The sequence below is a fragment of the Bemisia tabaci genome, chromosome 7, assembly GCF_918797505.1.
Source record: "Bemisia tabaci chromosome 7, PGI_BMITA_v3".
Classification (NCBI taxonomy): domain Eukaryota; kingdom Metazoa; phylum Arthropoda; class Insecta; order Hemiptera; family Aleyrodidae; genus Bemisia; species Bemisia tabaci.
The window spans coordinates 34,594,558-34,621,373 of record NC_092799.1 but is presented as its reverse complement, the minus strand read 5'-3'; the positions used below and the strand labels follow the sequence as shown (position 1 = coordinate 34,621,373).

Below are 26,816 nucleotides of genomic sequence, written 5' to 3'. Positions count from 1 at the left end.
GGTCTCGATAGACGATCAAATTCCCGAACCAATTACCATCAAAGTGTCGGGAGTCATCAGTCTTAAACTCATTAATTTGCTTAATTTTAAAATGAAAACTTGGCAGAAATGTTTCCTGAGGCAGGAAATGATGAATGGTGGCACTCCATTCTGATCTTACTTTGAACAAAATAGTGCGGCCCGTCAAAATTTTATGGTAGATGGTGACCATCAGTCATCAGCACGTCCACTTTGATCGGAATTGGTTCGGAATTTGATCGTCTATCCAGGGCTATACATCGCTGAAAACAGAGCACCAATAGTCAGGGCGAAACGGAAAAGTACCTTGACTGTTTTTGCCATTTTTTCGGTTGAAAACTGTCGTGCAGCGACCTAGTGCTCAATACTAGCAATGCACACCACAGAGGCACCGACTACGAACACTCCCATCGGATGCACGTAAAAAATTCTCTCTCTCTCGTAAAAACTCCGTGCATGACGAGCATAATGGATGCTGATGAGGTCAAAGGAGCGGATATTTGCGGAAAAGTCTGGCAACTAAGAATAAGTACTTTGCGTCACGCAGGGGCATGGTTCGAGCGTAAAAAGTCTCGCGGGGAAAAAATATATACCCTATACGTCTCCTCTTTTAGACACCGCTCCTCAATTGCACATCGTTCAGTCCACAGTGCTTCCTCCAAAGTCGACGAACATGAAAGTTCAATTCGTGTGTGTACTCTGTATTCTCTTTGAAGTGATTCTCTCTCAAGTTATGGCACAAGGTACGTCCTGAAAATTCTCCACAATGGCTCGAATATTTTAGTGACTCAGATCGAAAAGTTGGAATTTGTGTGCCTCCAATACGATCATGCTCAATTTTTTTACTTTCTCGCGCCCCTAGGGCAGAGAGGAAGTGTTTTGGATTGAAAAAAGCTTCAATACAATAAAAACTCCTCAATTGCACATCATTCATTCTACAGTGCTTCCTCCAAAGTCGACGAACATGAAAGTTCAATTCGTGTGTGTACTCTGTATTCTCTTTGAAGTGACGCTCTCTCAAGTTATGGCACAAGGTACGTCCCAAAAATTCTCCATAAATGGCTCAAATATTTAAGTGACTCGAATCGAAAAGTTTGAATTCGTGTGCCTCCAATACGGCCATGTTCAATTTTTTTGGATTGAAAAAAACTTCAATACAATAAAAACTGTTGATTTATTTCCCTTGAAAGTTTAAGAAAAAATACGTTTAAAATTGTAAAAATGTGTAACGTCGCAGTTGGGTATGCGCATTTGTCGACTTTAACCGTCGATTTACTGAGCTAAAATAATTTATGAACTAGATGTGCTTAATCTGTATGGATTGAATTGTTACACGAACCTCTACCTAAATTTTTTATAAAAAGACAGTGATAAATACGACACAAATATCTAGGCAAGAGATTAACTTTTGGATTTTGCGATGAAATGTTAATACTCCTTTTGAAGGGGATGAAGAAACATTATTGGGAATGAAATTATGATTCGGTAAGGGGTGGGGAGGGAAGGTGGTCACTGAAAAATGTTGACATCAACTCTGAATAAGATATTTGAGAAAAGGGTTCATTCTATTGTTGACGGTATTGCACCCTCGAAGAGAACGCCTTCAATTCCCGTGGCCACAACCACGCTTACATGATGTGATTCCCTAAACTCTCTTATAGTCTTAGTCCTCTCGCATCAGAATATCTAATGCATAGGCCTAAGATACTTTTGAATACATTGCTGGTCAAACGTCTCTGGATCATGAAAATGATCATTCAGGCAAATCTGAGGGACTACAAATAAAAGAACCAAGGAGAGAAATAATTGCTTGTTAATAGAGAATGTACTTATTCTATCAACAGTATCTCTGAACGATTCCAAAATTCTACAAATTAAACCATCCATCTTATTTTGAAAATGTTTATGTTTAGAAAATGCCGATCGGTTCCGAAAGTTCTTCTCCAAAGGGAGTTTTGGCTCCGACCTCAAGTTCCAGCAAGGAGACAACTTGGCTTCTTTTGTCATTCCAAACAAACACTTCGTAAGCCGTCCTTACGTCTATTACTACGCTCTCAACGAGAACGAAGTTGTCACCTTCAAACCATCCAAGGGAAAGCTCTTCCGAAAAGTCTATCCTAAAGTTATCAAACTTAAGGAAAAAATGGCTAAAATCAAGCTTCTAAACAGGTAAGAAAACATATCAAATATATGGTTTTTGAGAACTAGCACGCACCTTACACATTAAAACTCAAAATAATAGACTGCTTTGGCTCCAAACTGTTTATGTAGTAAAGAAAAGGTTGCTTTGTGAAAAGATTCCATCACAACTAAAATACTCCAATAAAGTAAACTTTCGTTTTCGCAGCTAAAATTTTTCCTGCCGCGATAAGTCACTTCCTTGAAGCAACAAGTATTTTTCTGAGAAGGACACATTGGCCAGCGACCTGGTCGCGGAAGTTAATGTTTACGCTACAAGAAATCGAAAATCGATTCATTACAGAGCACAAATAGGACTATGTACTGTCTTGTCTTATCTTGCCGGTGAATCCAGAAATACAAATAGTTTCAACGATCGGGTTCGAGGCTGCTGACAGTTTTCTTAAGACAATCAATTTTTCCGAGTTAATAGAAAAAGCAAATTCAAGACTTTAATTATTAAAAACATGTAATGTCACGAAATTCCGTCATTTCCTCTCTTTTCCTTCACTCCGGAAATGCTAAAATACGATCAAATTCAACATTGAGGTTATACATTGCACTTAGAATTGAAGAAATAAAAGGTTAAAGCCTCTTTTGTTAGCAAACAGAAAGAGTTTTACAATAAGTAAAGGATTTATTCTGATCCAAAATATACTTACTATAATTAAGGATAAGTTAAAATCGCTCTTCGGCAAAACACGGGAAACTTCCACATTCTGTTAATGTTTAGTGGTGATGAGTCATACATCAAGTTTTTTTCTGAGCTTTTTTGGGGAGGAGGAGGCATAGAAAAAATTCACCGATCGTTAAAGGTTGACGATAAAACATGTACATCCTAAGAAAAAAAGAGAGCACAAAAACGTTACTTTCCCGGAATTCTGAGTCATTTTAGTAGTAATTTTTCCTCTTGAAATGGGCTGATAATGATAACGTTTTCTGCATATGACGTCCAATTTAGTCGTTTCAGACATTGTATCAGGTGAATCGATCACATCCATTTAAATCTATCGAGCACCGACGGTTTTTTGGTAAATGTGACTCATATTTCAATGTTTTTTTAACCTCGCATTTTACAAAATAACAACTCAATTTGGGGAAAGGCTGCGAAAGGGGAACAAATCGAAAGAGAAACCCGGAACATCGAAGCGAATCGATGACTCATTCTTGTTTAATTTTTGTTTCCGGTTGATTAGGGAATTGTAACTATTTCGAAACGTTCGGGGTTTTTCTTTTGATGTGTCCCCCTTTTGCAGCCTTTCCCCGCATTAAATGGAGATGTTGCATGTGTGAGGAATTTGCGATTTGACTATTGATTCTTATGTAAAAGTTCGCGAGAAACACGATGGTGCCACTGGTTTTCTCTGAAATTAACTTCTGAGCTCAAAAAAAGCTCTCAAGTTGCGGCCAAAATGGAGGGGATGTCCCACGCTATCCTGAGAGTCCACCTCTACATCAAGACCAACTCTCCATGCAAAGATAGGGAGAAAATACATTGACAGGGCTGCCACTTTATTTGGGGACTCTAAAAGTGAAAACACGGCATCATTGCGAATGTCTTTGCTCCCTATCTTTGCATGGAGAGTTTGTCTTGATGTAGAGGTGGACTCTCAGGATAGCGCGGGATATCCCCTCCATTTTGGCCTCAACTTGAGAGCTTTTTTTGAGCTTGGGAGTTGAATTCAGAGAAAACCAGTAGCACCATTGTTTCTGGCGAACTTTTACTTAAGAATCAATAGTCAAATCGTAAATTCCTCACACATGCAACATCTCCATTATGTGTCTTTGGCAGATTAAGTTGTTCTTCATCCTCGCATTTCACATTGATCGATGACCTCGTGATTTTGTCTCTGTGCAGGAAGCATACCTCAAACTACATCGGGCCGGTGGGCGGGCTGGTGGCGAGGATGATGGTAGGCGCCCAGCTCTACTTCAACCTCTTCTTCTGCAACGACAAGCACTACGTCTACTACCTCACCTACGGCGCATACTCAGACGCCTGGTACGAGGACAACGTGATCCGGGTCTCCAAAAAGTGCCCCGTCCGGGCACCGCTGACCAAGGACCTGTTCCGCAAAGTCCTCAAGGCCAAGACCTTCACCCTCCGCGATGCTTACGAACGGGAGAAGGTCATCTCTGTGAAGGACTGGAAGGACTCGCGCTGGTCCCACCCCTTGCGCGTCAAGTTCAACCCCAAAGAGGAGGTCAAGGTTTTCACATCCGCGGAGCCTGCCACGGAGATCAAGTCGCCCATGACCTTCCCTACCCGACGGCCTTCAGTTCCCCCCATCGTGGATATCGCCATCGGCGCCTAGGTATTGGCCATCGAGGAAGCTTCTTTGCTCGCGTTGGTGAGCGTCGAGTTTTCTATTTTGGCACAAGTGGGAAGGTCACGAAGCTCCAAGGTAACATGGAAGTGCCTGGAAGATTTTCACCACTCACCTGGAATTTTCTCGCGTGTCTTTTGAACGCCTCTCTTGTGCGCCCGTCCGAGTGGAGACGTTATTTGGAGAAAGCAGGTCGAGCAATTACACCGATTCCTTTTTAAACCAATTTTTGAGACGTTTTTAGCGATTAACGCATTTCTCGACGGCAAAAAGTGTGTAGTAACAAATCAAGTTTTAAGGGAAATGAAAGCTCAATCCTCTGTTTGGCCGATGTTTGGACACACTAGGAGACGCTTTTTCTTTTAGAATTTGTTTTGCACTTGGTTTTCTTTGTTTATTTTGCTCTGATTTTACCTTCTACCACGTACAAATTTTCAAATTTTGGAATTGTGACGTTGCGCGTCGTAAGGATTCAGAGCACGTGTTCTTAAGGCGTAAGATGCTATACATATGCCTTTTTACATGAAAATGTCTCAATTTTAGGGCATTTTTCGCAATTTTTGAAAGCTTTGCCCCCTTCCAAGGAGGTTGCCTTTTGCCAACACTTTTTGTTCCAAAGATTTTGCCTAAGACGCCCGTGAATTCAAGCAATTTTAAAGCAAAAGTCTTTCCACAGCACCATTTTGCAGAATATTAAAATATATTTGAATATTACAAAGCACAAAAACATAGCCCGAATATACGAATAAAGAGGAGATTTAATTAAAATACGGGTAAATAAGCCTAAAAGATTATTAAAACACTAAAACACAGGACGTTGAAAATGAGCTTGTGACAGCTCGAAACGTCCTGTGTTTTAGTTTTTTAATAATCTTTTAGCCTTATTTACCCATATTTTAATTAAATCTCCTCTTTATTTGAATATTACTATATATTTAAAAACTACCAACGTTGAATCTTTAACAAAGGAGAAGAAAAATTTAAATATTTCAATTTCTCTCAAAACTATGCAACTTGAGTATAGTACTTCAAAGCATTGAATTGAGCTTATATTTTTGATCGATATTGCCTTGAAAAATTGTTAAATTATTCAGTAATATCAAAATCTTGATTTTGTACCTCGAAAGCACCGATGTATTATCCAACGTAACTCTTCATTGGAAATTCAAATTAAAGTTTATTATATTGTACGTTTCGCATGAATCATTGTAGACGCACTACAAACATTGATTTGTAAGATGTTCTCTCATACCTAAAAAAGGGAGGCTTCACAGCGTATCCTCGCAAAAACAGATCCTAATTTGACCGATCATAGCCTTTCGCACTAATTGTAAGCTTTTAAGAGGTCCAATTTTTCAGCCTTAATTTTTTTATAGTTTAACGCTTATCGTGATTTCTCGCTCTCTAAAAACGGATCGTTGACTAAGTGCATATTTTGCTCTCCATTTTACGTCATAGCCAGAGTAATGTGACATCAGAGTAAATCACCTCCCAATATTTTCAGCCCGACTGTGCTTAGGTGCAGAAAAAAAGACGAAATATTATACCTACTTGAAACCCAAACATGAATATCGATATGCTGTGATTAAACTGACATTAGCTTTGTAACTCATTGAACGTAATTCGTGTCCATTTGAAATAAGCAGCACAGCTGTAGAATACTTTTGATCGAAAATCAGAGAAGAATAAAACCATATAATTACTGTTTAATTGTAGCATTTAATTTATTTCCTGGCAGTTTACGAACATTTTTCCCAACTTTTTTATGTTGTCCCCCCCCTCCTCCTCATCCATCTCCTTCACCTCTATCTCCTGCTTCTCATCCTTTCCCGCCTTCTTTTTCACTCTTCTCCTTCCTGTGGCACCATTATTCCTTCTCCTTTCTCTTTCATTATTTGCTCCGTTTTTCACATAAAAAGAAGAAATATTGGCTCAGGCCTGATTATTGAATGAATAGATCATTCCTGATTGGACGTATTTATGCTGAAAGGACTTCATAGGGTTTGCGCGTAATAAAGCTCGATTTAAGCATAAATATATGTACGTCCGATTAATTTCAGCCGGACCTCAATTTATGGGCAATGGACCACAGAAAATCAAGAAGCGAGGATAAGGGTGTCTACTCAAAAAAAAATTCAGAAGACAAGAAAAATTACACAGGAGGTGGAAAAACATTACTTTCTCGCCAAAAACTCAATTTCGAAAAAATCCAACCAGGCACATTTTTTAATTAAACGGTTCAACTGTGGTTCAGTCATGAATAGTTGGCGCCAAATTATAACTCGAGTCGAGCCGAAATAAATCAGAAATGATCATTTTGCCTTGAAAAGAGGGCCCAGCTGCGAAGAGTCGTAGATCATTTTTTCTCACACCACTTCTTCTATGTCTAAAAAAAATTGTCTCCATTCACCCCTATGGTATTAGAAATTACGGCTTCCATCGCAACTTGATAGTATATCTTCCAAAGGTTCATTTTCATGAGCCAAAACTTAAAATACTTGTGTAAAATTGCAACTGAATTGAAAAGGTCATCGCATTTAGTTTGGTACGTATTGCAATATTTAGAGTCCGCTTTTTTGCTAGGTGGTATCTGGGCGATTCGATCTAACATTTTGGCCCATCGGAGACTGTGATAGTGATTGTTGGGGTTTGAATTGACTCCGGTTCGTTCTTCGGCGGACTACGCACGACCTCCAAAGATTGAGTAAACTTTGAAATGTCCTCCGTTTTCTTCTTCATGATAAGTTTATTCAAGTGAATGATCGGATACTCTAGAGTAAGTGACAAAACGGCAGAAGCGAGAAGCAGAACAATGATTTCAAATGCCATAGCCTGCAGCTGTAACATATTTCGAGAGAGAAAATCATGATAAATAAACAAGTAACCATCGTTTGGGAATTATGGACATTTACATTACAGCTATGCTTTAGAATTAGAGGATAATAGTCAGAAAATAATTGTTAGAACTGCGGGTCATCGGCGCAGGGAGTGAATCATTGTAGATGAACAATTTTGAAACCATTGGCGAGCAAAAGCAAATGATCATCAGATATTGATACTTTCCCATTTGAAGCTATTAAAATAATCGATTATTAAGGAATATACTAATAATCGATCATTTTCTATAGGTTCCAAAGGCATTGATTCATTGCAAAGTACGACACGCCACTGGTTGAGACCTGCAGCCTGATTCTGTGGGTTACACCAAATGGAGCGATCTTATTGGTAGGTTGGTAATTTTGACTGGAGATGAACTAGATTACATTTTGCAATAAGGAACCACTATCTCTGGCTCTCCCATAAAAGCACATATCTGCATAGGAAAACCAATCGTAAGTGTGTTGTTGAAACAATGGGCCAGAAATAGTGGTTCCTTATTGCAAAATGTAATCCAACTTACAGGCTTCGTTTGAGTACCTGTTAAATTAAAAATGCTTTTGACATTACACAAAATCAGCGATCCAATCAGATGCTTTCATTTGTGATATTTTACAGAATCAGATTGCAAGTTCAAAAAAATTCATGATTCTTTTCAGAAACATACATGGGTTTCCCCTCATATTTGCTGTAACTAAAATAAAAGTCTCGACTCAATCCGTCTCTCATTACTTTTATCGTGAATCTTTCCATTTATTTGAACAGACTTTTGATTTGTTGACAAAGTTTTAAAATTAAACGCACCCTTGGACTTGGATCAAACTTTCTGCTCTTTTTAATAAAGCTAATCTCCTGTCCCGAAAAGTCATCTCTATTTCAATGTACCATGTTGCGTTCCTATGTACATGCGGACCTAAGGTCCCATTGATTGCACAAACCGTCTCGAATTTTGCTATTATCGCATCTTCTAAAGGTTAAACAATGGTTTTTAAAAGGTTTAATTTTTTTTTAAAAAAGTTCAAAACTGGAAGCATAACAGGTGCGTGGCGTGCTTTGCGATATATCGATTGATACGCCACTTAAACCTATGAAAAAAGATCGATTATAAGGGTGTTCGCAGCGAACACCTTAATAATCGATTCTTTACCATAGGTTTAAATGGCGAGATATCGATAATCGATCATTCACGCCACGCCACTGAGCATAATGACATATAGAATTACTAGGTATCACGGAAATTTTATGCATTAGATTAGGCAAAGAGATTATTCCTGGAACCGTCCCGTGAGTGCACGGTTATTAAAACCTTGACGCCTTGGATAGACGAGAGAATTTTAAAGCCGTAGGTCTGCGTCAAAGTTTTTTTTTACTCAATTGCAATTTTTGCCGTGAGGTTTCCAGAATGAACTGCTTTCGATGGTGTTAGGGTCCGAAAAAAGAACGGGAAAAACTGCGTAACTCACACACCTAACGAACGAAACGAGAAGTCGACGATCCCTTTTTTACATTTCTTTTTCAATTTTCTCCCCGAGGCATGATGACACTATCGATTAAAAAAGATACGAATATTATGTTAGCACTCGTAGCATTACCAAGGGCATCGCGGGACTTATAGAGATGAAGAAAAAGAACAAGCAGAAAAATCCAACATGAATATGTTGGAAAAGCGTGCCGAATAACTAAAATGTTGGACACATACCTACTATTTTCACGTCTTTGTTATTTGCATCAATTGGTACTTTTTGCTAAATTTGGGAGAAAATATTGATTCATGAACGTTGAATGTAAATTGATTTTAAAGATTCCGTCCAATTATCTTGATTTTAAGCTGATATGCGGCATTTCGCACGACCGTGATTTGGGCGAACTGCCGTGCATCGAAATCGCGTTGAGTTAATCTCTTTGGATTTCGAACTGTAACTTCTCTCCTATTCGGCCGATTTTTACAAATGAGGTCTCTTTTTATTTGTACTTCAACGGAAAGTAAGGAAAAACTCGCTAAATAGACGGAAAACAATTTTTGTGAAAATTTGGTGGATCCTGGCGTCACGGTGAATGGTTAATCGGGCGTGGAAGATAATAGGTTCGACGAGGCGACCCTCTCCTCGCCGTCTTTTATTGCCTTGCTCGAAACCTGACACCCAAAGCTATATCGGGAGATAACTGCAGTGGTTTGAGTGGATTTCTGCAGGGGCCACGGTTAGTACATGGTATAAAGAGTCACGAGGCTCATCACAGATTGCACTTGCAGTGCAAGACGCTCATTGGCTAAACAGTTTTGGCGGGAAAGAAGGTTCTAGAGTTGAGTCCTCCGAGCGTAAGAAAGCTTCTATGAGGTTTTTGTCAAATGAAATAATACGGTTTTGACAGGAAAATGTTCTCAAGGGTTCCCAATTAGCAGTTCATTCGGTTTTTTGGTAAGAGACCATCAGGGCTTGACAGTATAATGGTTCAAAGACAAGAAAACGGGTCCGAGGAAAAAAATATTTGGACGGCCCGTTGAATAGCATTGGTTGATCGGTGTGCTGCACTATGGTACATCCGAGTGATTTCAAAAAGCGAGCCCTACTGGCACGCTTAATAATCTTGCTACTGAATCCATTCAAAAATTCTGTTGGATACTGAAAAGAGCAAGGGCAGCGCGTGGATTGAACTTAGGGGCCGCATTCGAAAAATGTGAGGGGGATTTTCCTCAGTCGATTGGGAATCAGAGGTCCTCTCCTGGAAATATTCGAAAAGTAGGTACCCCTAAATCCCAATTTTTGGCCGTTTCAAGGGTATATAACATTTATTAACAGGTTTTTTATTTATTCTAATTGTTTCTTTTTAAAAATGAGATAAAAACTTTTGAAATATGCCCAGTTTCACAGGGCCATCGGTGGATTTTTTAGTGTTTTTAGTGACTTAGTGTAAATTTTAATGTCAGCACTGAAGAAGTCCCATATGGCGGGGCGAAACGCGTTTGCCATGCATGAATTTCAATAACAAACGGAGCCAGAATGCTCGTAAGTAACTGTATGATTACATAACATTTATTAGTTGTCTCTCAATCATTGGTAGTCCTAAGGGAAGATATTTTACTATCATCCTTAGATTAGTCCTTGAAGTAAAAGCGGAGTTTCATGCTTCAATTCAGAGAGACCTTTTTGTTGAATATGTTTGAATCTTTGATTGTGATTCTTTCAGGTGTATAAAGCCGGCTAGAAGCTATGAAAGGATCGACGCATGGAAAAAAGTAACTTAAAGAAGAGTTAAGAGGGGCATTCAAATGATTTCATCACTTACCATATTATAATATGAGAAGTACTCAGCAGTGCGTCTCGTGGCAAAATCGTACTCCATGCAAAAAATGTGAATGAGGTAGAAACTGAAGGTTAGTCTGCTCAGGATCTGGAAGAGCTGCAGTGAAAGAAATCGGTTTACGAAACCTGAAATGAATTTGTGAGCAATACTTTATTACTTCATAATTTTAATTAGAGTTTTTGGTGAGAGCATTAAGGATAAAAAAATCAACCCAGGCTCAATCATTTCAATACTCAGTTACTGTTTTTTTCTTTTTTACTACATAGCATAGCTTAATACTGTTCAAGCTTCCTTTTTATTTATTTAAAATAGATGAGTCCAACCTTACCACGCACCTACTTGCCGGGTGGGGTGGAATTGGACTACATTTTACAATGCGGAACTATAATTTCTGGCTCATCTGTAAAAACACTTATGTGCATGGGGAAACTGATGGTTCATACGTTGTTTCTCAACTGAGCCAGAAATTTTAATTCCGAATTGCAAAATATAGTCCAATTGAGATGAGAATTTCATGAGCACGGTTTAGTCAGCTCATTGTGTTGTAGTATTCTTTCGAGTATTAACCCTTAAGAACTTGGATATTATTACCCAAAATCGACCTCTCGTTTTTGCTCGCCAGACATTTGTTCAGCACTTACCTCCATAACCTTGATCACAGACAAATATGACCCAGGAAATAGCCAATACAAACAATGGCCGATGTAGAGAACTGTACAGAGCTGCGACGAGAGGGCCTGAGCCAAACCAGTAGTAGAAAGTCAATCCGTAGGGCACTGTTACCATGATGATCATCGAAAGTGTCCAGCCAAATACCCTTGGCCACTGAAAGAAAGTAAGTTAATGCAATAAGAAAACTTACGAACATTGCCTCACAGAGATTGAAATACATTTCCCTCGAAGTTCCCTATTTTTTTCTTTTCAAAGTTTTTTTATCTAAAAATCTAATACCATGTTTCTCTCCAATTTTTTTAATGATGTCCCGTAAATAGACTCGGCCGCTTTGCATTATGGAACCACGATTTTATCCATAAACGCACCTATCTTGATAAGGAAGTTAATGACACATTATGGAGTTATGGACAACATTTTGCAATGAGGTACTTCTGTGTCCAGCTCATTTCAGAAAGAACACGAGTGATGCTTTTATGGTTGAGCCGAAAATAGTAGTTCTCTATCGCAAAATGTAGGCCATATGTTCGTGATTCCTCATTTTATAATATTGTCTAAAACATGTGTCGTCCATAAGAGAAGGGATTTTAGGAGCAAAAACCTCGCAATATTGAGCGATTGGTATCGTCACTCGCGGGGTGTTTTACAAAAAAAATTTGGTGTAAATACTTAACATTTTAATGGCAATTTTTTGGGCCTTAAACTCTTGGATCATAATGAAATTGTGTGCTCATGGTCTTTATTTGCATGAAGATGATCAGACCGATGGTGCGTTATTGTTTTCATTACATTGAACTAAAGGTCTCGGTCAATAAAACCATGAATTTCAATCTCTAGATCAAACTTGAAAAAAGTGCCTCTCCTGAAAGATCCTCTTCATGCTCTCGGGACTTGATCTCCGCGAACAAAAACAACAAAGAATTCTTATAAGAAAAGAAGTTGAAGAGTTATTGATGAAATGTGAAAAAATTGATTGATAATTTTACAGGACCAAATTAATGCACCAAAATGAAGAATACTTTTTTTGATGGTATGCAAAAAAAAGTGTGTCTCTCGCTCTTTTATTTGAGGAGCATATCGATGGTGAAATTTACAAACCATAATTGAAGGGCTTGGCGGACAAGGCGCATAAGTGTAGTTTTTGAAGAAATTGAGATATTGATAATTTCAAGTTTAACTAGTCTTAATGCACATTCTGTGAAAAATTCGCCCCAAATTCCAATTTTTCAGCATCAAAAAGTCAGTTTGAACTTTTTTTCTGCCCTAAGGATCCATGTAATTACGAAACTTCAAACACGTATTTCTCTAAATAGCAAAAACTGCACTTGTGCGCCTTGTCTTCCGAGCCCCTCAATTCTCGATTCACGACGTTACAGACCTCCCGTCGCACAATGGATCGAGTCAATAGAGGAGGTCGGATAAAATTTGGACACTTTAAACGTTCATGACTCCGTTTATACAAAACTTGGAGGTTCTAAAAGTGTTTTCATTGGTTTCCTCGTGAGATTTTCTTCGATAAGCACCCCTTGAAATTTAAAACTTGACAAAATAAACATCAAAATTTGCAAATTTGGTAAATAAATTCTTGTCCGACCTCTCTCATTAACTCGATCCATTGTGCGTCGTATCTTGTAATTTCAGTTGGACACTATCATACTATGTGATCTCTTGAAAACTTCTATTCCGCGACTATACTCTTCTATACAGGTTTATCCACAAGTCACTTATCAACCGTGGATGAAGAATAGTCTTTGAAATTCTACGAACCAGTATTCCATCAACATTCTGACATTCTGAGTGAGTCAGCATTTTGACTCATTCTTCCCTTACAAAATGAAATAGGACAGGAGATGATTCTCGGGCACAATCGAAAGAACGGTTTGGGAATATCGCCATAGAAATGTTCCTGCGCTATTCCATCGTGCCTCTCAAAAGAATAATGTGAGTATACCAGCACAGCTCAAAGTTTAGTTGAAATGCTTCTCACCTCATGCGACAATCCCATGGCTTTTAACCCGACAGAAATCGATGCGATGAATGACGAGGCAAAAGAGCTCACGTCTTTTTCGGTGATTTCCTCGTGTCAAAGCAATTGAAGTTTGATACTAAAGCTCCAACTTGCTCATCACGAAATGGCAAAAAAGTGGGGGAAATTGAAAACGTTTTTCCGGGATTTGAAAACAGTTCTTTGCACAAATCTATCATAAAAAATTCAATCTTTGAAAGTGTGAAGTGTCCTTTCACAGAATTAGGGAGGAAAGTGATTGCAAAACTGTTTTTATTCACGTCCGCAACACTACAAAAATTTCCAATGGGAGAGGCCTTGACATTTAATAATTCATATAAAAAAAGGTAGAAGCGCTGATTTTAAGAATCTGATGGAAAATTACATTTTTCTGCACCGGAAGGTGCCTTCTTTAACATCATTTTAAAATAACGCCGGGCCAAAATGAACGTTTTATCAACAAATACAGTTAAATCTCACTTACGAAACCTATCTTCATCTTATTTTCCTTGTGGTGGTTGAGGAGACATCCCAACAACAGGCCGATCAAATATGGAGATATTCGAGCATGTGCCGGAAAGTAAAGGTCATCCTGGTACTGCAATCGTTTCGGACGACTGTTGACAAATCAGCAAGACAAAACAGATAACTGAGAAAATTATCAGGATTCTATTTTATTTACCTATTTTCTAATACATAGCTTCTACGTAAAAAATACTAAAAATTAACTTGATTTCACGTTTGTCGTGCCGATGCATTCGTGAAACACTCCAGCAAGCATAAAAGTCAAATTCTAAAAGTTGCATTTTTCAACATAGGGATTGCGAAAGTGCGAGAACACGTATCTCCGTTTGCAACGTTGTGGACTTCCGGTCATATTTTATGTTTTCCTTGGAAATCCAGTTAACTTAAGTTCTTGAAAACGTGTTCGATTTTTCTTCTCTGTTAGTAGAATATTTTGTGTAAATAATTTCAAGCTATTGAGGTGACTTGTTCCTCTCCAAAAAACTCAACTGGGAGCGGAGATGTTGGAACATCGCAATGGAGATACTTAATATCGCACTTTAACTATCGATTTATTATTCTGTCACCCAACTGTCGTGCTTATTTGGAAGAAAAAGGAGGAAATGGAAAGAATAACTACGAGGATTGACTTACTTATAGCCTAAGATGAACGTCGGGGGATAATCTTTGATGTACGTTATCCAAAATATGTATGAGCATGATGCTAGGCACGTTACAGCGATTAATAGTACTCCACATTTCCAATTTTTCAATAGAGCGGACAAGAATAGCGGGGCTACCAAATAGAATTGCATATCTGCGCCTAAGTACCATGTCCATCCAATACACTAAGAAAACAAATTAACATTAAAACTTAGCAATTTGGGATGTAAAATGCAGATGCATTTGGAGCACACCTGAAAAGAGTAAAATTGAAAAGACTCCTAGAATATACATTTTATGATTCCGATTGGATTCTCTTATTATAAATATGTTCAATTCACACGAAATAAGTTTGTCCACATAAAAATGCTGGACGAAATATATGTGCAGTCGGAATATGTGCAATTAGTACCAGTACTTTACATAAGACATAGGATTTAAACTTGAATTAAGATTGAATTAAACGGCGTATACCTAAATCAATTTCGTATCAGGTAAAAAAATGCTTAGATCTGGCACTGCATGTACACTGGAAAAAAAATTCTGTGAATCCGAACTAGATAGAAGCATATGAAACCAGGTTTTGTTCGGCACCCACAACCGAATTATAAGCATTTCTTATAATTCAGTTCAACAGACCAAACAGTTTGATTGAGCAGACCGAATAATTCGGTTGTGTGTACCGAACAAAACCTGGTTCCATATGCTAACTACTTCGAATTCGCCGAACTTTTTTTTTTTTCAGCGATGAAGTGAATACTTAATCATATTCGATATCGGTTTATTTTGGCTTCATATTTTCCTTTCAGTTTTATAAACCACAGAACCTAGCTAATGAAGCTAATGTATTCGAATAACATGACATGCGTAGCTATTCTTTAGACCTACGAAGAAATTTTGCGTGTATCCGAAAAATTGCTACAGAACCCTCCAGTATTCCATCGATTCATACGGGCTTCTTTTATCTTTGTAAAGTGATTTGTCACGGGGAAATTAAGAATCCTCCTAATTGGCCAAGTATTGTTTCAATCTGTACTGTGTGAGTTTTCGAGCTATTTACTCCTATGATAAACACTTTACCGATTCCTCGTGAACGCGTGGCAAGTAATTGTTGATGTATAGGATGTTCGTCCACCAGTTTTTGCGGCACAAATCCCTGCCCGCTCCAACAGATAAATCCCAAAACGGTCCGTCGCCGAGGTCGTAGAAAAACGTCATGACCATAAGAACGACGAAAAAATACGCCGGAGTTAGCCTGAGAAGAAAAAAAGACCCTGGTAAAAATTGGCGATAGGAGCTGCTTTTCAAAATACCATAGGAGTTCTTATAGCCGACTAAAGAAGGCTATTGAAAATCATATAGCTGGCTGTAGAAAGCGGAGCAAATCATATAGCCGGGCTATACGAAGCTATAAAAAAGTATACAGTCGAGCTATAGTTCCTATCGCCGGGCTTTACACTTTATCACCATTGGCTTTAAAAGGTTATAGGATATTGTATAGAAATTCGTGTGCTATGGAAATCATTAAGTTTGATACGGAACTACCTTCATATTTACAAAATACATATTATATTTTCCTTTAAAACATGTTTTTTTCATCAATTAAAATGAGAATAATCCATATAGAGTGTGCAAACATTTCAAAATGATGAGTTGAAAAACGCTGACTCCGCGACATTAAATATTAGAGCCTAACACAAAGCGGAGCGGCAGCGGCGAGGCACTGGCGCCTACAAACCTAACAGGGATACTTCACGCATTGCACAAACGCGCATTGACGCCTACAAACCTAACAGGGATACTTCACGCATTGCGCAATGCGTGAAGTATCCCTGTTAGGTTTGTAGGCGCCAATGCGCGTATCGAGCCCTCTGCCCGCCCGCTGCGCCGCAGCGTGCCACGGCGCGGCGTCTGAGGCAACTATTTCACACCAGAGGTATTGCACATTATCATAAGAAATTGAAGGCGCTCCAACATATTAAGAATGACAGGTATCCGTCAAAAGTACGGAGCTTTCCTCGCAAAATAAATCAAGCTACTACGGCACAAAAAGAGAGCGGTAGTCCAAAAACTAACTAAGTCCTAGTATCCGTATTTAGTAACCCTTAGCATAAACTTTATCGTCTGGCTGTTGCTTAATCGCCATCGGCTATGAAAGGCTATAAGAAATTGTACAACCGGCTATAGAAGCTATTGGAAATCTTACAGCCGGCTTTAGGTCTATAGTATTTTGGAACACACATTCTACTGCCAATTTTTACCAGGGGATCGTTAATTTTCGGCAGTTTTTGACAAAGTTTATTCTGTTAGTTAGAATAATTTGATAGCCGCTCGAATGCGTTGCGTTTTTTCTTTGATTTTTTTTTTAATTATAAGATATTTTTCATATATCCGTAAAAAGTCAATCACGTGTGCCACTTCTGATACTACAAATAATACACGAGCCTCATTACGAGCTAATTCGAAATAACCCTTAAATTCTAGGCTTTGCAAGACTTGTATTTTGGTCATTTTTGATCGGGCAAAATCACGGACTTAGGAGCAAATCGCCCCCAAGGAATTCAACGTTCATCGTACTAAAGCATCCCTCTAGCATATATTTGAAGGATAAAAAGGGCATCTTGCGGGGATTCCTTCAAAATCTTGAAATTATTCGAAAAAAAATTAAACCACACAACAAATTTTACCTTATTTCTATTTAAAATTTGAGTAAGACCCATCCTTGACCAAAATACATACTTGTAATTGTGGGAAACTGAAGCTTTGTTCTAGCATGCCAGGTTAATAATTTGACATGTAGGCTTGAAGGGAATGATTCCATGGAAAATCAACTACAAAGAATCCGAATTTGACAGCCCCCCTCCACCCCCGCGGCCTCGTTGGTGAAATACAGAGGGGCCTTGCAGTTTTAAAATTGACTAGTTTTTTACCCTTCTCCTCTCCCCGCTTGTACCCTTTTAACTGAACCTCGAGGTGATTCGAGATCGTCTTAGTTGTTAGAAATCTTAACCGTTTAATGCGTTAGGGTGCCAAAATGCATTCCTGCTGTCTTCTATTCCAACAAATCAACTAAACAGCTACTTCAAAAAAAGGCTGAAGTACTGGACCGATCCTATGAAGCTTATTCTCCCTGACAAGAAAACGAAGGATAAGAGAACCCCCAATCAATTTTGATTGCAACTGAAGTCATGCTACCTTGAATGTTACCTCAAGTAACGATACACGACATGCTTGAAGTAGGAAAACTCAATCTGCGCCTTCCTCTCCCTTGTGAAACTAAGGGCCAAAACCGTGCCGCCAATCAAGAAGAAACTATCAACTGCCAAGATTCCGTTCAAAAACAGCATTCCAAGCATGCTATGAGTCAGCTGAAACAGAACAAAAAATTATTAAAAATCCCCCTACGAAATTCTTTGCGATAGTATTGAGTTTTAACAGTGCAAATTTACTTCAAATTTAAACGTATATAGCGTAGAAAAACTTAGTCCTACATTGGTAGACTAATTAGTGCATAAGCTCCAAGTTTTCCTCGCTACTGTAAGGAAGTAAGTCGACTGTGAATGAATTTCAATCCAACATATCTCATGAATGAATTGCATCTGCCGCAAACGTAATAAAAATTGCAAAATCTTAGCAACATTGCAAGCCTTATACGCTTTTTTCCCGAGAAAGTCCTCAATTGTGGCGTCTTTAATCTAGAAAAATAGGAGCTTCGGCTTCCCTCCCAAGCATCCTTGAGCCATTCGAATTTTAAGTTGAAAATTATCCTATATATCTTGATGCGGTCATCAGACTAACCTTATGCACTACCTCTGAGTGGTTGACAATGGATAAGTAGTAGTAGATGTTAGCCCGATGAAAAGCATAGACCGCAAGCGTTGATATAACTCTGATGCCTTGAATATTGTCGATCATGCACCCTGGTGGAGATGTGTTCAGTAGCACTTTCAGATTCGTTATCAGAGAGAATGATGGTATTACTGAAATGTAAGAATTTCGGTTCACAGATAAAATGTTAAACTGGGATTTTGCTCTTTAAGTCCTAAAGCTCGGTCAATTTTTGAAGTCTTGCATACAGCCTTTGTGTAAGAAGATTCCACTATTGGATTTAATTTTTTTCGGGGGGAATAATCTCACATTGTAAGAGATATTTTTGAAGAAAATTTGTTAATAACGGCACAGAAAAATCAATTAATGCGTTGAAGTAAAGAGTCAAGCTTATTTTTTTGCATTTTTATTTTAGTATACACAAGAAACAGAATTTAGATATATATCCTATGAACTCGTACCCTATGCCAACCAGCTCCATAGGCCTCGAATTCCAACCGTAAACTCAAATCTGCAATGTTGGGAGTTTTTCTAATGATTTTCATTATGCAGGGAAACTTAAAATTTACCAGAGTTTGCCGGTTGATAAGGAATTTTGATTGAACAGTACTCGATCCAAGTTGCTGCCAGAACAAACACGATGAACGCTAACGTGAGAAATCTGTAAGAAGAGACAAAATGAAATCGAACGTTAGTACCACAATGCAGACGATTTCATCTTTATTATGTGCCATGATTTTAACACTGTGGACAGGGGCAATCTATATTTAAACCAAGGGAAACCAATGAATAAAATTCATAATTTTCCTGGTGCAATAAGAATCTAAGCACTAACATCACACGTCCCTCCGTGGCAGGAATGTATATGCTGTGCTGATTGAGTCCATATCGACGGTGAAACTACCAAACCACGTATCTCGGTTTGCGACGTCGCAGACTTCCTGTCATACTTTATTTTTTAAATGAAAAACTATTTAACGTCTAGTCTTGAAAATTTCTGTGATTTTTCCTCTTCGCGCGGAGAAAATTCTGTGAAAATTTCAAGGAATGATATTGATTTGGTCTACTTCCAAAAAATAAAATGTGAGCGTAGATTTTTAAACACCGTAAACGAGATACGTGGTTTCGTAGTTTCACCGTCGATATGTCGATTGAAAAAAAAACGAAAAGGCACCCCTACCTTAAATATCGATGACTTGTTGTTTAGACAAATCATTTTTATCAACACATGCTTCTACAGAGTGTCTTGCAATTTAAACTTACATCATTGACCAAGATGCAAAATCCGGACCATTGTCATCCAACGAACTTTTGCAATGGACCTCTTCGATCTTGTCAGCAACACCCTCAAGAGAAAGTTCAAGTTGTTTGATAAGGTCGCTCGCAGAGCATGAAGCTGGAATGCAAATAGACCACGTCCATTCCTGACTGAAATCCCATATCATCACCTGTTTGAAAAAGGGAGGGATGGAAATCGAAATGAGTACTTCACTGAGAGAAAAAAGTCTTACTACAAAACCTCGAGTTTGAAGTAACCTGATAAACAAAGGTAGCAGTTTTAAATTTTTAAACCTGATTCTATACTTGACTAGGAAAACAAACCCTCGATCCGAAATAATCGAGTTGAATTTTTAGTTTTTTTGGAAGTCAAATTCGACCGTTCGCCCATAATTGCCCATATGCGATTCATGCCAACCGGTGACCGCACTGTGTTTGGCGCAATGCGTGAAGTATTCCTGCAGTCATGTAGGCGTTGAGATGCTTTCCGCGTCGACCAGCGACCGGAATGTGTGGGGCGTAATGCTTGAAGTATTCCTGCCCACTTGCAGGCGCTAATATCCGATATACCATTTCGCCCACCGGGGCTGCCCCACATTCAGTCCATAAAGCAAAGCAGCCAGGGGAGCCCCGTCTGCCACCTTCGGAGTCGCTCTTTAAATTTTTGTTTCATATTATCGAAAATATAAGCTTTCAAAGTTTCAGATATTGTTTGATATTTACTACTGATTCGGTCCAGTGTGTGTCTACGCCCTTCGCATTTCGCGAACGACCCATCGGTCGTTGGTTCGCGTACATTCTGCACTCCTGCTGGCGCATGCATTACCCTGGTTAGTCAAACATTCATAAACTTTGTTCTCCTCTTCTAGAGACAATTAGAGTCCTTTTATACTAATAAGAGTCAAGACACCCCCCCCCCCCTCATGGAGTCACAAACAGAAATAAAGATTACACAAATTGGCAGTTTTTCGTAATCCTTGATCGGCTCATTCTCAAATTCCTTTTTCTGTTCCTTCTCTCATTCCGTTTGTTCCTTGTCGAACCCGTTGTTCCCCGGTCCATTCTAAATTATTATAACCTTTGCAATCGGTGAAAATGTGATCTTTATTCCCGTTTGTGACGCTGTGGAAGCCTAAAATACGGTAACCACTCAGAAATGGATTCACATTGTCTTGACTCTCAGTATAAAGGGACTCTAGACACGACCTTCTTTTTTGAAATTTCCGTATAGAGAAGTAATTTTTTGTCCATCCTCTTGATAATAGTTGTCTGAATGTACTTAAAATCACTTACCTCGTGACTATCATTTCTCGTTTGGTTGAAAGTTGCTTTGACCAGACAATACTTCCCGAAAATGTGCTTATCGTCTCGGGGTCCATCATCGTGGACGGCCAAACACTCGTCATAATTACCAAGGTCGACGATGTTCTTAGTCAAAAGGCTCGATGGTATTTTGGAAGATGCGTCAAGCACTGTAAAAAAGTAGAATTAGCGCAAATAACGGTGATAGGATGAGTCACAAATTTTTAACTTTTTTTAGTATTCACCTATTCCATTATTTCTAACTCGATAAATCAGAGTAGATAATGATGGATATTTTGATTAAACTAATTTAATTGGATTGGATCGACTGCCTTAGTTGTAGAATTGAACATTGATGTTTGAATCCGGAAACAAACGAGAGAAAAAATAGATTTGTCCATGAAGTTTCATCGCTGAATACTGACAGAGACATCACTGTTTCAACTTAGTAACTGATGTCATTCATTCGGATAAGGGATACTGGGGCTGGCTTCATTTAGGATTTATGACTCATCAATATTTTTAACCAGGATAAATCACCGAATGGTGATTCCTTCACATGCCTCTTAGATGAATCAAAGGTGCAATAATTCGATTTTTGCACTATTTCGAAGATGTCAATTACAATAATTATAAGGCATATCTCAGTCGATTCAGGACGCAAAAGCTTGACGTTTGGCACGTATCTTTATTCTTTATTAACAGGCTCCTATCATACCACCAAATTAGATTATGGAGTTGGAAGAAATAAGGAAATATTCAGCCACGAAAATCGCATGGATTCAGCCTGAAATAGCCTAATTGTATTTTACCTAGTCAAATTCCCTTTCATATTCTATGTTTTAATAAGAAAACTGAACCGCATATATTTTTGAAAATTTTCGTGAGCCTTTCAAGTATTATGATAAATGCATTCACAAAATTATATACCAGAATTTTGCTTGGATTTTTTGTAATAATGTGAAACATGAGACAAAAATAGGTAACGTCTGAAGTAGTTACGCTCATTCACGTCAACCAATTCATTCTCCCTCATATTTTAAGCTTCATGGAATTATAAAAATATTCCGTAAAATTCCTAAAACTCCATTTCTCCAACTTTTAATCCAACAATTAAAATTTTGAAAACTCATTCTTCGAGGTCTCTGATACCACAAATTTTCATTTTTGTCTAAAGATCGGCGAGGCCTTTTTTCGTAAGACTTTTTGGTCACTAGCAGGTAGTTCTCTCTTGATGGCTATAGCTCCAAACCTTAAATTATAAATCAGGCTATGTTTGTTCACAAGACGGTCCTTTAAAGGTGCGAAGGGCATTGGGTCGGGTGTTAACTGGACCACACTTTGGAATATGGGACCACTATTTCCGGCTCATTTTAGAAACAGCATACATATGCCATTGGTTTCTCTGTGCAGAAAGATGCTCCTATTATGGAAGGGCCAGAGATAGTGGTTCCTTATTGCAAAATGCAATCCAACTGTCGACCGAAAAATGCCTCTGAATGTATTATTCTTACAGCTAAATTCATGCACATATTTATGTAACCATCCACAGGAAAATTTCTCTTAGTCCAGTAATAATTGAGGTATTGATACCATCAGAGTACGGATGAGCGTTTGACAAACTCTGAGTGACAAATGACATTCAAAAATATCAAACCAGACCAAAAATATGACGGTTTAAGGTCTGCTCTTCAAAAACCACAGTATGATGGGAAAGCTAGTTAAAAATAATAAGTCATGCTCAGGGTACGAAATTGCTGGAATCTAATTTAACTTTGCGCCATCTGATGTTTTTTTTTTGGGGGGGAGGGGGTGGCCAGTGATGTGGATTAAAATGAAGTTGTTGACTCACATTAAAATAAAATCATTTATTAAGTATTTATTGTATGCCGAAGCTTTTCAGCCTTGACAATCGTCATAACTTACAGAGATTTGGAGATTGAGAGAAAAACGCTTTAACACAATGCATAACTTACTTTGGGTAATATTAGTACATTATGTAGCTTGTTGATTCTCGTAGTGGTTTATCTCCTATTCGAGGAGAAGAGATACTAAGATAAGAGAAGAAGAGATAAACCACCTCAGATATCGACAAGCTACATTTGTACTGATATTATTCAAAGTAAGTTACGTATTGTATTAAATCGTTTTTCTATGTAAAGTCCTGACGATGGCTAAAGCTGAAAATCTTCAACGTCTTAAGTAAATACAATGTAATGTGAGTTAACAACCTCATTTCAATCTATATCTCTGGCTACTCAACAAAACAACAAATTACATAAAATGCTACTACCATAACGTTGTACATCAACACTTCCAAACATTTACGCCATCTGTTTGCAGAAAAATGAGCAAGATCACTCTCAAGTTATTTTTATCGTAAGCATCTATTTATCTTTATTTTATGATATAATTTTTGACTGAATTAGTTATTTCACTCTCAAATTATATGCATATCGTCGGTGAAACTTCCTGTCATACTCATTGTGTAAATGAAAACCCACTCAACGTCCTTTTTTGAGAAATTTCGTGATTCTTCTCCGTGTGAAGGAAACTCTATGAAAACTTCAAGGAAAAATATTGATTAGTTCTTATTGAGGATAATTAAATGGGAGCGGGGATTTCAAAACTTTACAAACAAGATACTTGGTTGGAGAGCTTTGCTGCCAATATATCCCTATATGGTATTAATTATTTTTCAATTTTGAATTCTGAGGGACGCAAATCTATTCTGCAGTTTTCGTTACAACTTTAAGTTCCAATTTTGTCTCTCAAAATTTTGGTATTCGTGTTTCCGAAAATTAAAAAAAACTGATACAAATTTGCGACATCCCGCTACAGAGGAATGATCCTATTTTTTAAAAAAAAAAAAAAAAATGCGTGGGAACAAAATCGTCACACCTTGCCATAGAGGGACACATTACCTTACTCTCATAAAATTATGCGTGCAACCTTCAGAGCACCAATTTTTACATTAGCAGGAACATTTATTTATTTTCAATAAGCAACACTCGTTTCCGTCGTTTTATATCAACATCACAAAATACGATTTTCCCATACTTAACTCAATGAAAATAGCTCCCCCTGAAAATTTTTCGGCGATGGACCATGATCCTTTTTCCTGTGGACGGCTCTATAATATATCTAGATGCTAACTTTGTAAAGCCCACGGCGTCCGGTTTATCGTGGCATTTTGGAAATGGAGAGAATCGGCGTAGCACTGAGAACCCTCTGTTCCCAACAGCGCATACTGCTCCAGGTAGGGGTTTAGGCTAAGAAAAGAATTATTGGCGGTGACACAGGAATATTTTCGAACACACAAACTTAAAATTTTCACCAAAAAGAGGGCCGTACGCCAATGCATCGTCCTTAAAACCCGTTTCACTTTCTCGACACCACTGAGAAGTTAACAACCGGATCAAACTTTGGAAACAACTTAAAATCAGTTGGAGAGCAGTTCTCAGAGACTTCAATGTTAAATCGTTGAATTTGAGACATGGTTTCAAGGGCTGGGTCATCTTTGCCGTAACGAGTCGGAATTTTCAATATTATTCCATAAATCTCGGTCGAAATGGGACCAGTTATTTCTATCTACACATTTGGCAACCTTTGGTATGATTCGACACGCTTTAGACGACTCAATTAAGCTGCGCATAGAAAATCAGTGGCTTAACAATTGACCGCGTTGAACAGAAAGGAACCAAACCACTTCAGCTACTGCCAAATTTAACTGGGCAGTTTAATTTTTTGCGAGACAACTTTTGTGCGGATTCCTTTCATAAATGTCAGGAAATTTGCTTCGTGCGATGGGGAAAATCCACTGGAATTTGCACGAAAATCCGCGCAACCGTTTTTAAATAAAAAATTAAATTTTCGAATTAAAATCGGCGACAGCTAATGTGGTTTGGTTCCTTTCTGTTAACGCGGTCCAATTGGGTGGTCAAATGCATAAGTGAATTAGGTAACTTACGCCAACTCTTGAGCCTTGAGACGGAAGATAAAAAGATTGATTTGAGGACCAAGACATTGCGTAATTCAGAAATCCTGAAAATTAGCTCTTCCCCTTTTCGGTTGGGTTAAAAATTTTATTGAGGCGATGAAATTGGAGAAAAGTCTACGTTCCTTAGGACATTATTTTTGCGCGGAGGTCCCCACCTTCGTTGGACGTTGGTCGAAAGTCCCCACGTCAGGCTTCCCTTTTAATTTGCAAAGGAATTTTTCCAAGGATTTCACGGATTCAGGGCCGGATTTAGGGGGCGGTAAAATGGGTCGCGGCCCATGGCGGCAAATTTTGCAATTTTTTTAAATGTAGGTATAAAAAATATGGATTCAGAACGAGATTACAAACAAAAAAAGGCGACAAAAGCTCTCATTTCCTGAGAGTTAAAGTATAGTAATTTCCAATTGGTTCGTCTTTCGATGATACAAGAACCAGCACCTTTAATTAGTCAAGTTAAGAGAGAAACCAAACACACAATTTGGCCTGGAGCGGCGGTCGGCATGTAACACATATTAGCGCCTACGAGACTGCATGAATACTTCACGCATTGTGTCAAACACAGTGCGGTCATCGTGAAACGCATAGCGCCTACAAGACTGTATGAATACTTCACGCATTGCGCCAAACACTGCGGTCAGCGCGGCGCGGCAGCGGGAATTAAAAGATTAGGTGGGGATTCGGCCGGTCGGATTTTTCGTGGGGATTCGGCCGGTTTCTGATTTATTATTCAGAGTATGGAAAGTTTGGCAACAATGCACAGAACACAGAATGAAATGTGGTATAAAAGAAATGAACTATTTAACGTAGTTACCTACATATCTGAAATTTACAGTCCATTTACGGTTGAGAGCCGGTCCAAACATTTCTTAAGGTCCTTGTGCTCGATATATTCGACTTCTAGTAAAGATCGAGTGGCATCTTCTTGTAAAGTTTTTAACAATACATGAAAATTTGGTTGTTTCTTGTTAACGAGTTTGTTCAACTGGGAGTTCCAGCCTTCCACCAAATTATTTGTACGGTCACGAACAGATGAGCAATTCCACATCTCCTTCGGGATGTTTGGATTATCCAGCCATTGTTCCACAAAATAATCATTAAATTTCAAAATGTTATCGTGTAATGGGCAATCCTCCATAATAATGGACCAGGCATCTTGCTCATCAAGGTCAATAAATGCCAAAGAGGCACATTTTCTAATATGATCTCTTATGACAGTATCGGCTTTATTCAACGCTGAGACCCAATTCCTGAACTTTTCTCCAAATTGACTGGTTAAAATGAAAGTTACACCCTTGCAAATTTGCGTCAGGATATAAATTTGACAAAACATTAGTACATTGTTGCCAAACTTTCCACACTCTGGATAATAAATCGAAAACCGGCCGAATCCCCACGAAAAATCCGACCGGCCGAATCCCCACACGACCAATTAAAATTATTAAACCACATTTATGTTTGTTCTTGCATAATTTTTCGCTCATTTCTTATAAATGGAAGGCCTTGTCCACATAGAAATAGGTTTTCGGAACTTAACTTTCGCGCAAAGTTCAGTGATCTTCTGTATTGATCGGTGTTGGTGCATTCGTCGTGGTTTTTTTTTCTTTCTCTCTTTTTTGTGTGCTGGTGTGTTCGATGGTTTACCCTTTATACATTCTTTTTAGCCAATGAGACGCAGCTCTGCCCTTTGAAAAAAAATTGAACTAATACCATTATTTCGACAAGCGTGTCACCTCAACTTTTTCATACTTTTTCACATGAAAGCGTCAAAGCTTTTTACGTATTTTTTAAATGAACAATGAACATTGTACGTCCTTCATGCGCCTCTTAATGAGAGAGTAGTGACGCATTTCCTTTTTATGAA

At 38.4% G+C, this 26,816-nt stretch overlaps 2 protein-coding genes across 2 annotated transcripts; one reads left to right on the top strand and one right to left on the bottom strand.

Annotated features, from left to right (window-relative positions):
* The first annotated feature begins 285 nt into the window (after positions 1–285).
* LOC140224959 (uncharacterized) lies at positions 286–5,345 on the top strand. Its single transcript, XM_072302102.1, has 3 exons — positions 286–1,052; positions 1,932–2,187; positions 4,055–5,345. Exons 1-3 carry the CDS (start codon positions 983–985, stop codon positions 4,509–4,511), a joined length of 783 nt encoding a protein of 260 aa, XP_072158203.1. The 5' UTR covers positions 286–982; the 3' UTR covers positions 4,512–5,345.
* Positions 5,346–6,303: 958 nt separating this feature from the next.
* LOC109031391 (nose resistant to fluoxetine protein 6) lies at positions 6,304–25,264 on the bottom strand. Its single transcript, XM_072302101.1, has 12 exons — positions 24,112–25,264; positions 20,947–21,125; positions 19,639–19,823; positions 18,945–19,036; positions 18,346–18,527; positions 17,755–17,915; positions 15,628–15,802; positions 14,539–14,732; positions 13,865–13,997; positions 11,345–11,528; positions 10,686–10,828; positions 6,304–7,361 (listed from the first exon to the last, which is right to left on the bottom strand). Exons 1-12 carry the CDS (start codon positions 24,317–24,319, stop codon positions 7,128–7,130), a joined length of 2,070 nt encoding a protein of 689 aa, XP_072158202.1. The 5' UTR covers positions 24,320–25,264; the 3' UTR covers positions 6,304–7,127.
* Between the last annotated feature and the right edge of the window lie 1,552 nt (positions 25,265–26,816).

Bases quoted from the DNA above. Each gene is read 5' to 3' on its own strand.
- LOC140224959 (XM_072302102.1), top strand. From the start codon at position 983: ATGAAAGTTCAATTCGTGTGTGTACTCTGTATTCTCTTTGAAGTGACG. The intron at 1,053-1,931 runs GTACGTCCCAAA...GTTTATGTTTAG, and splicing joins CTCTCAAGTTATGGCACAAG to AAAATGCCGATCGGTTCCGA. The intron at 2,188-4,054 runs GTAAGAAAACAT...GTCTCTGTGCAG, and splicing joins AAAATCAAGCTTCTAAACAG to GAAGCATACCTCAAACTACA.
- LOC109031391 (XM_072302101.1), bottom strand. From the start codon at position 24,319: ATGCATTGGCGTACGGCCCTCTTTTTGGTGAAAATTTTAAGTTTGTGT. The intron at 18,528-18,944 runs GTAAATTTTAAG...CTTACATTTCAG, and splicing joins TTATCAACCGGCAAACTCTG to TAATACCATCATTCTCTCTG. The intron at 7,362-10,685 runs GTAAGTGATGAA...AATATGTTACAG, and splicing joins ACTTCTCATATTATAATATG to CTGCAGGCTATGGCATTTGA.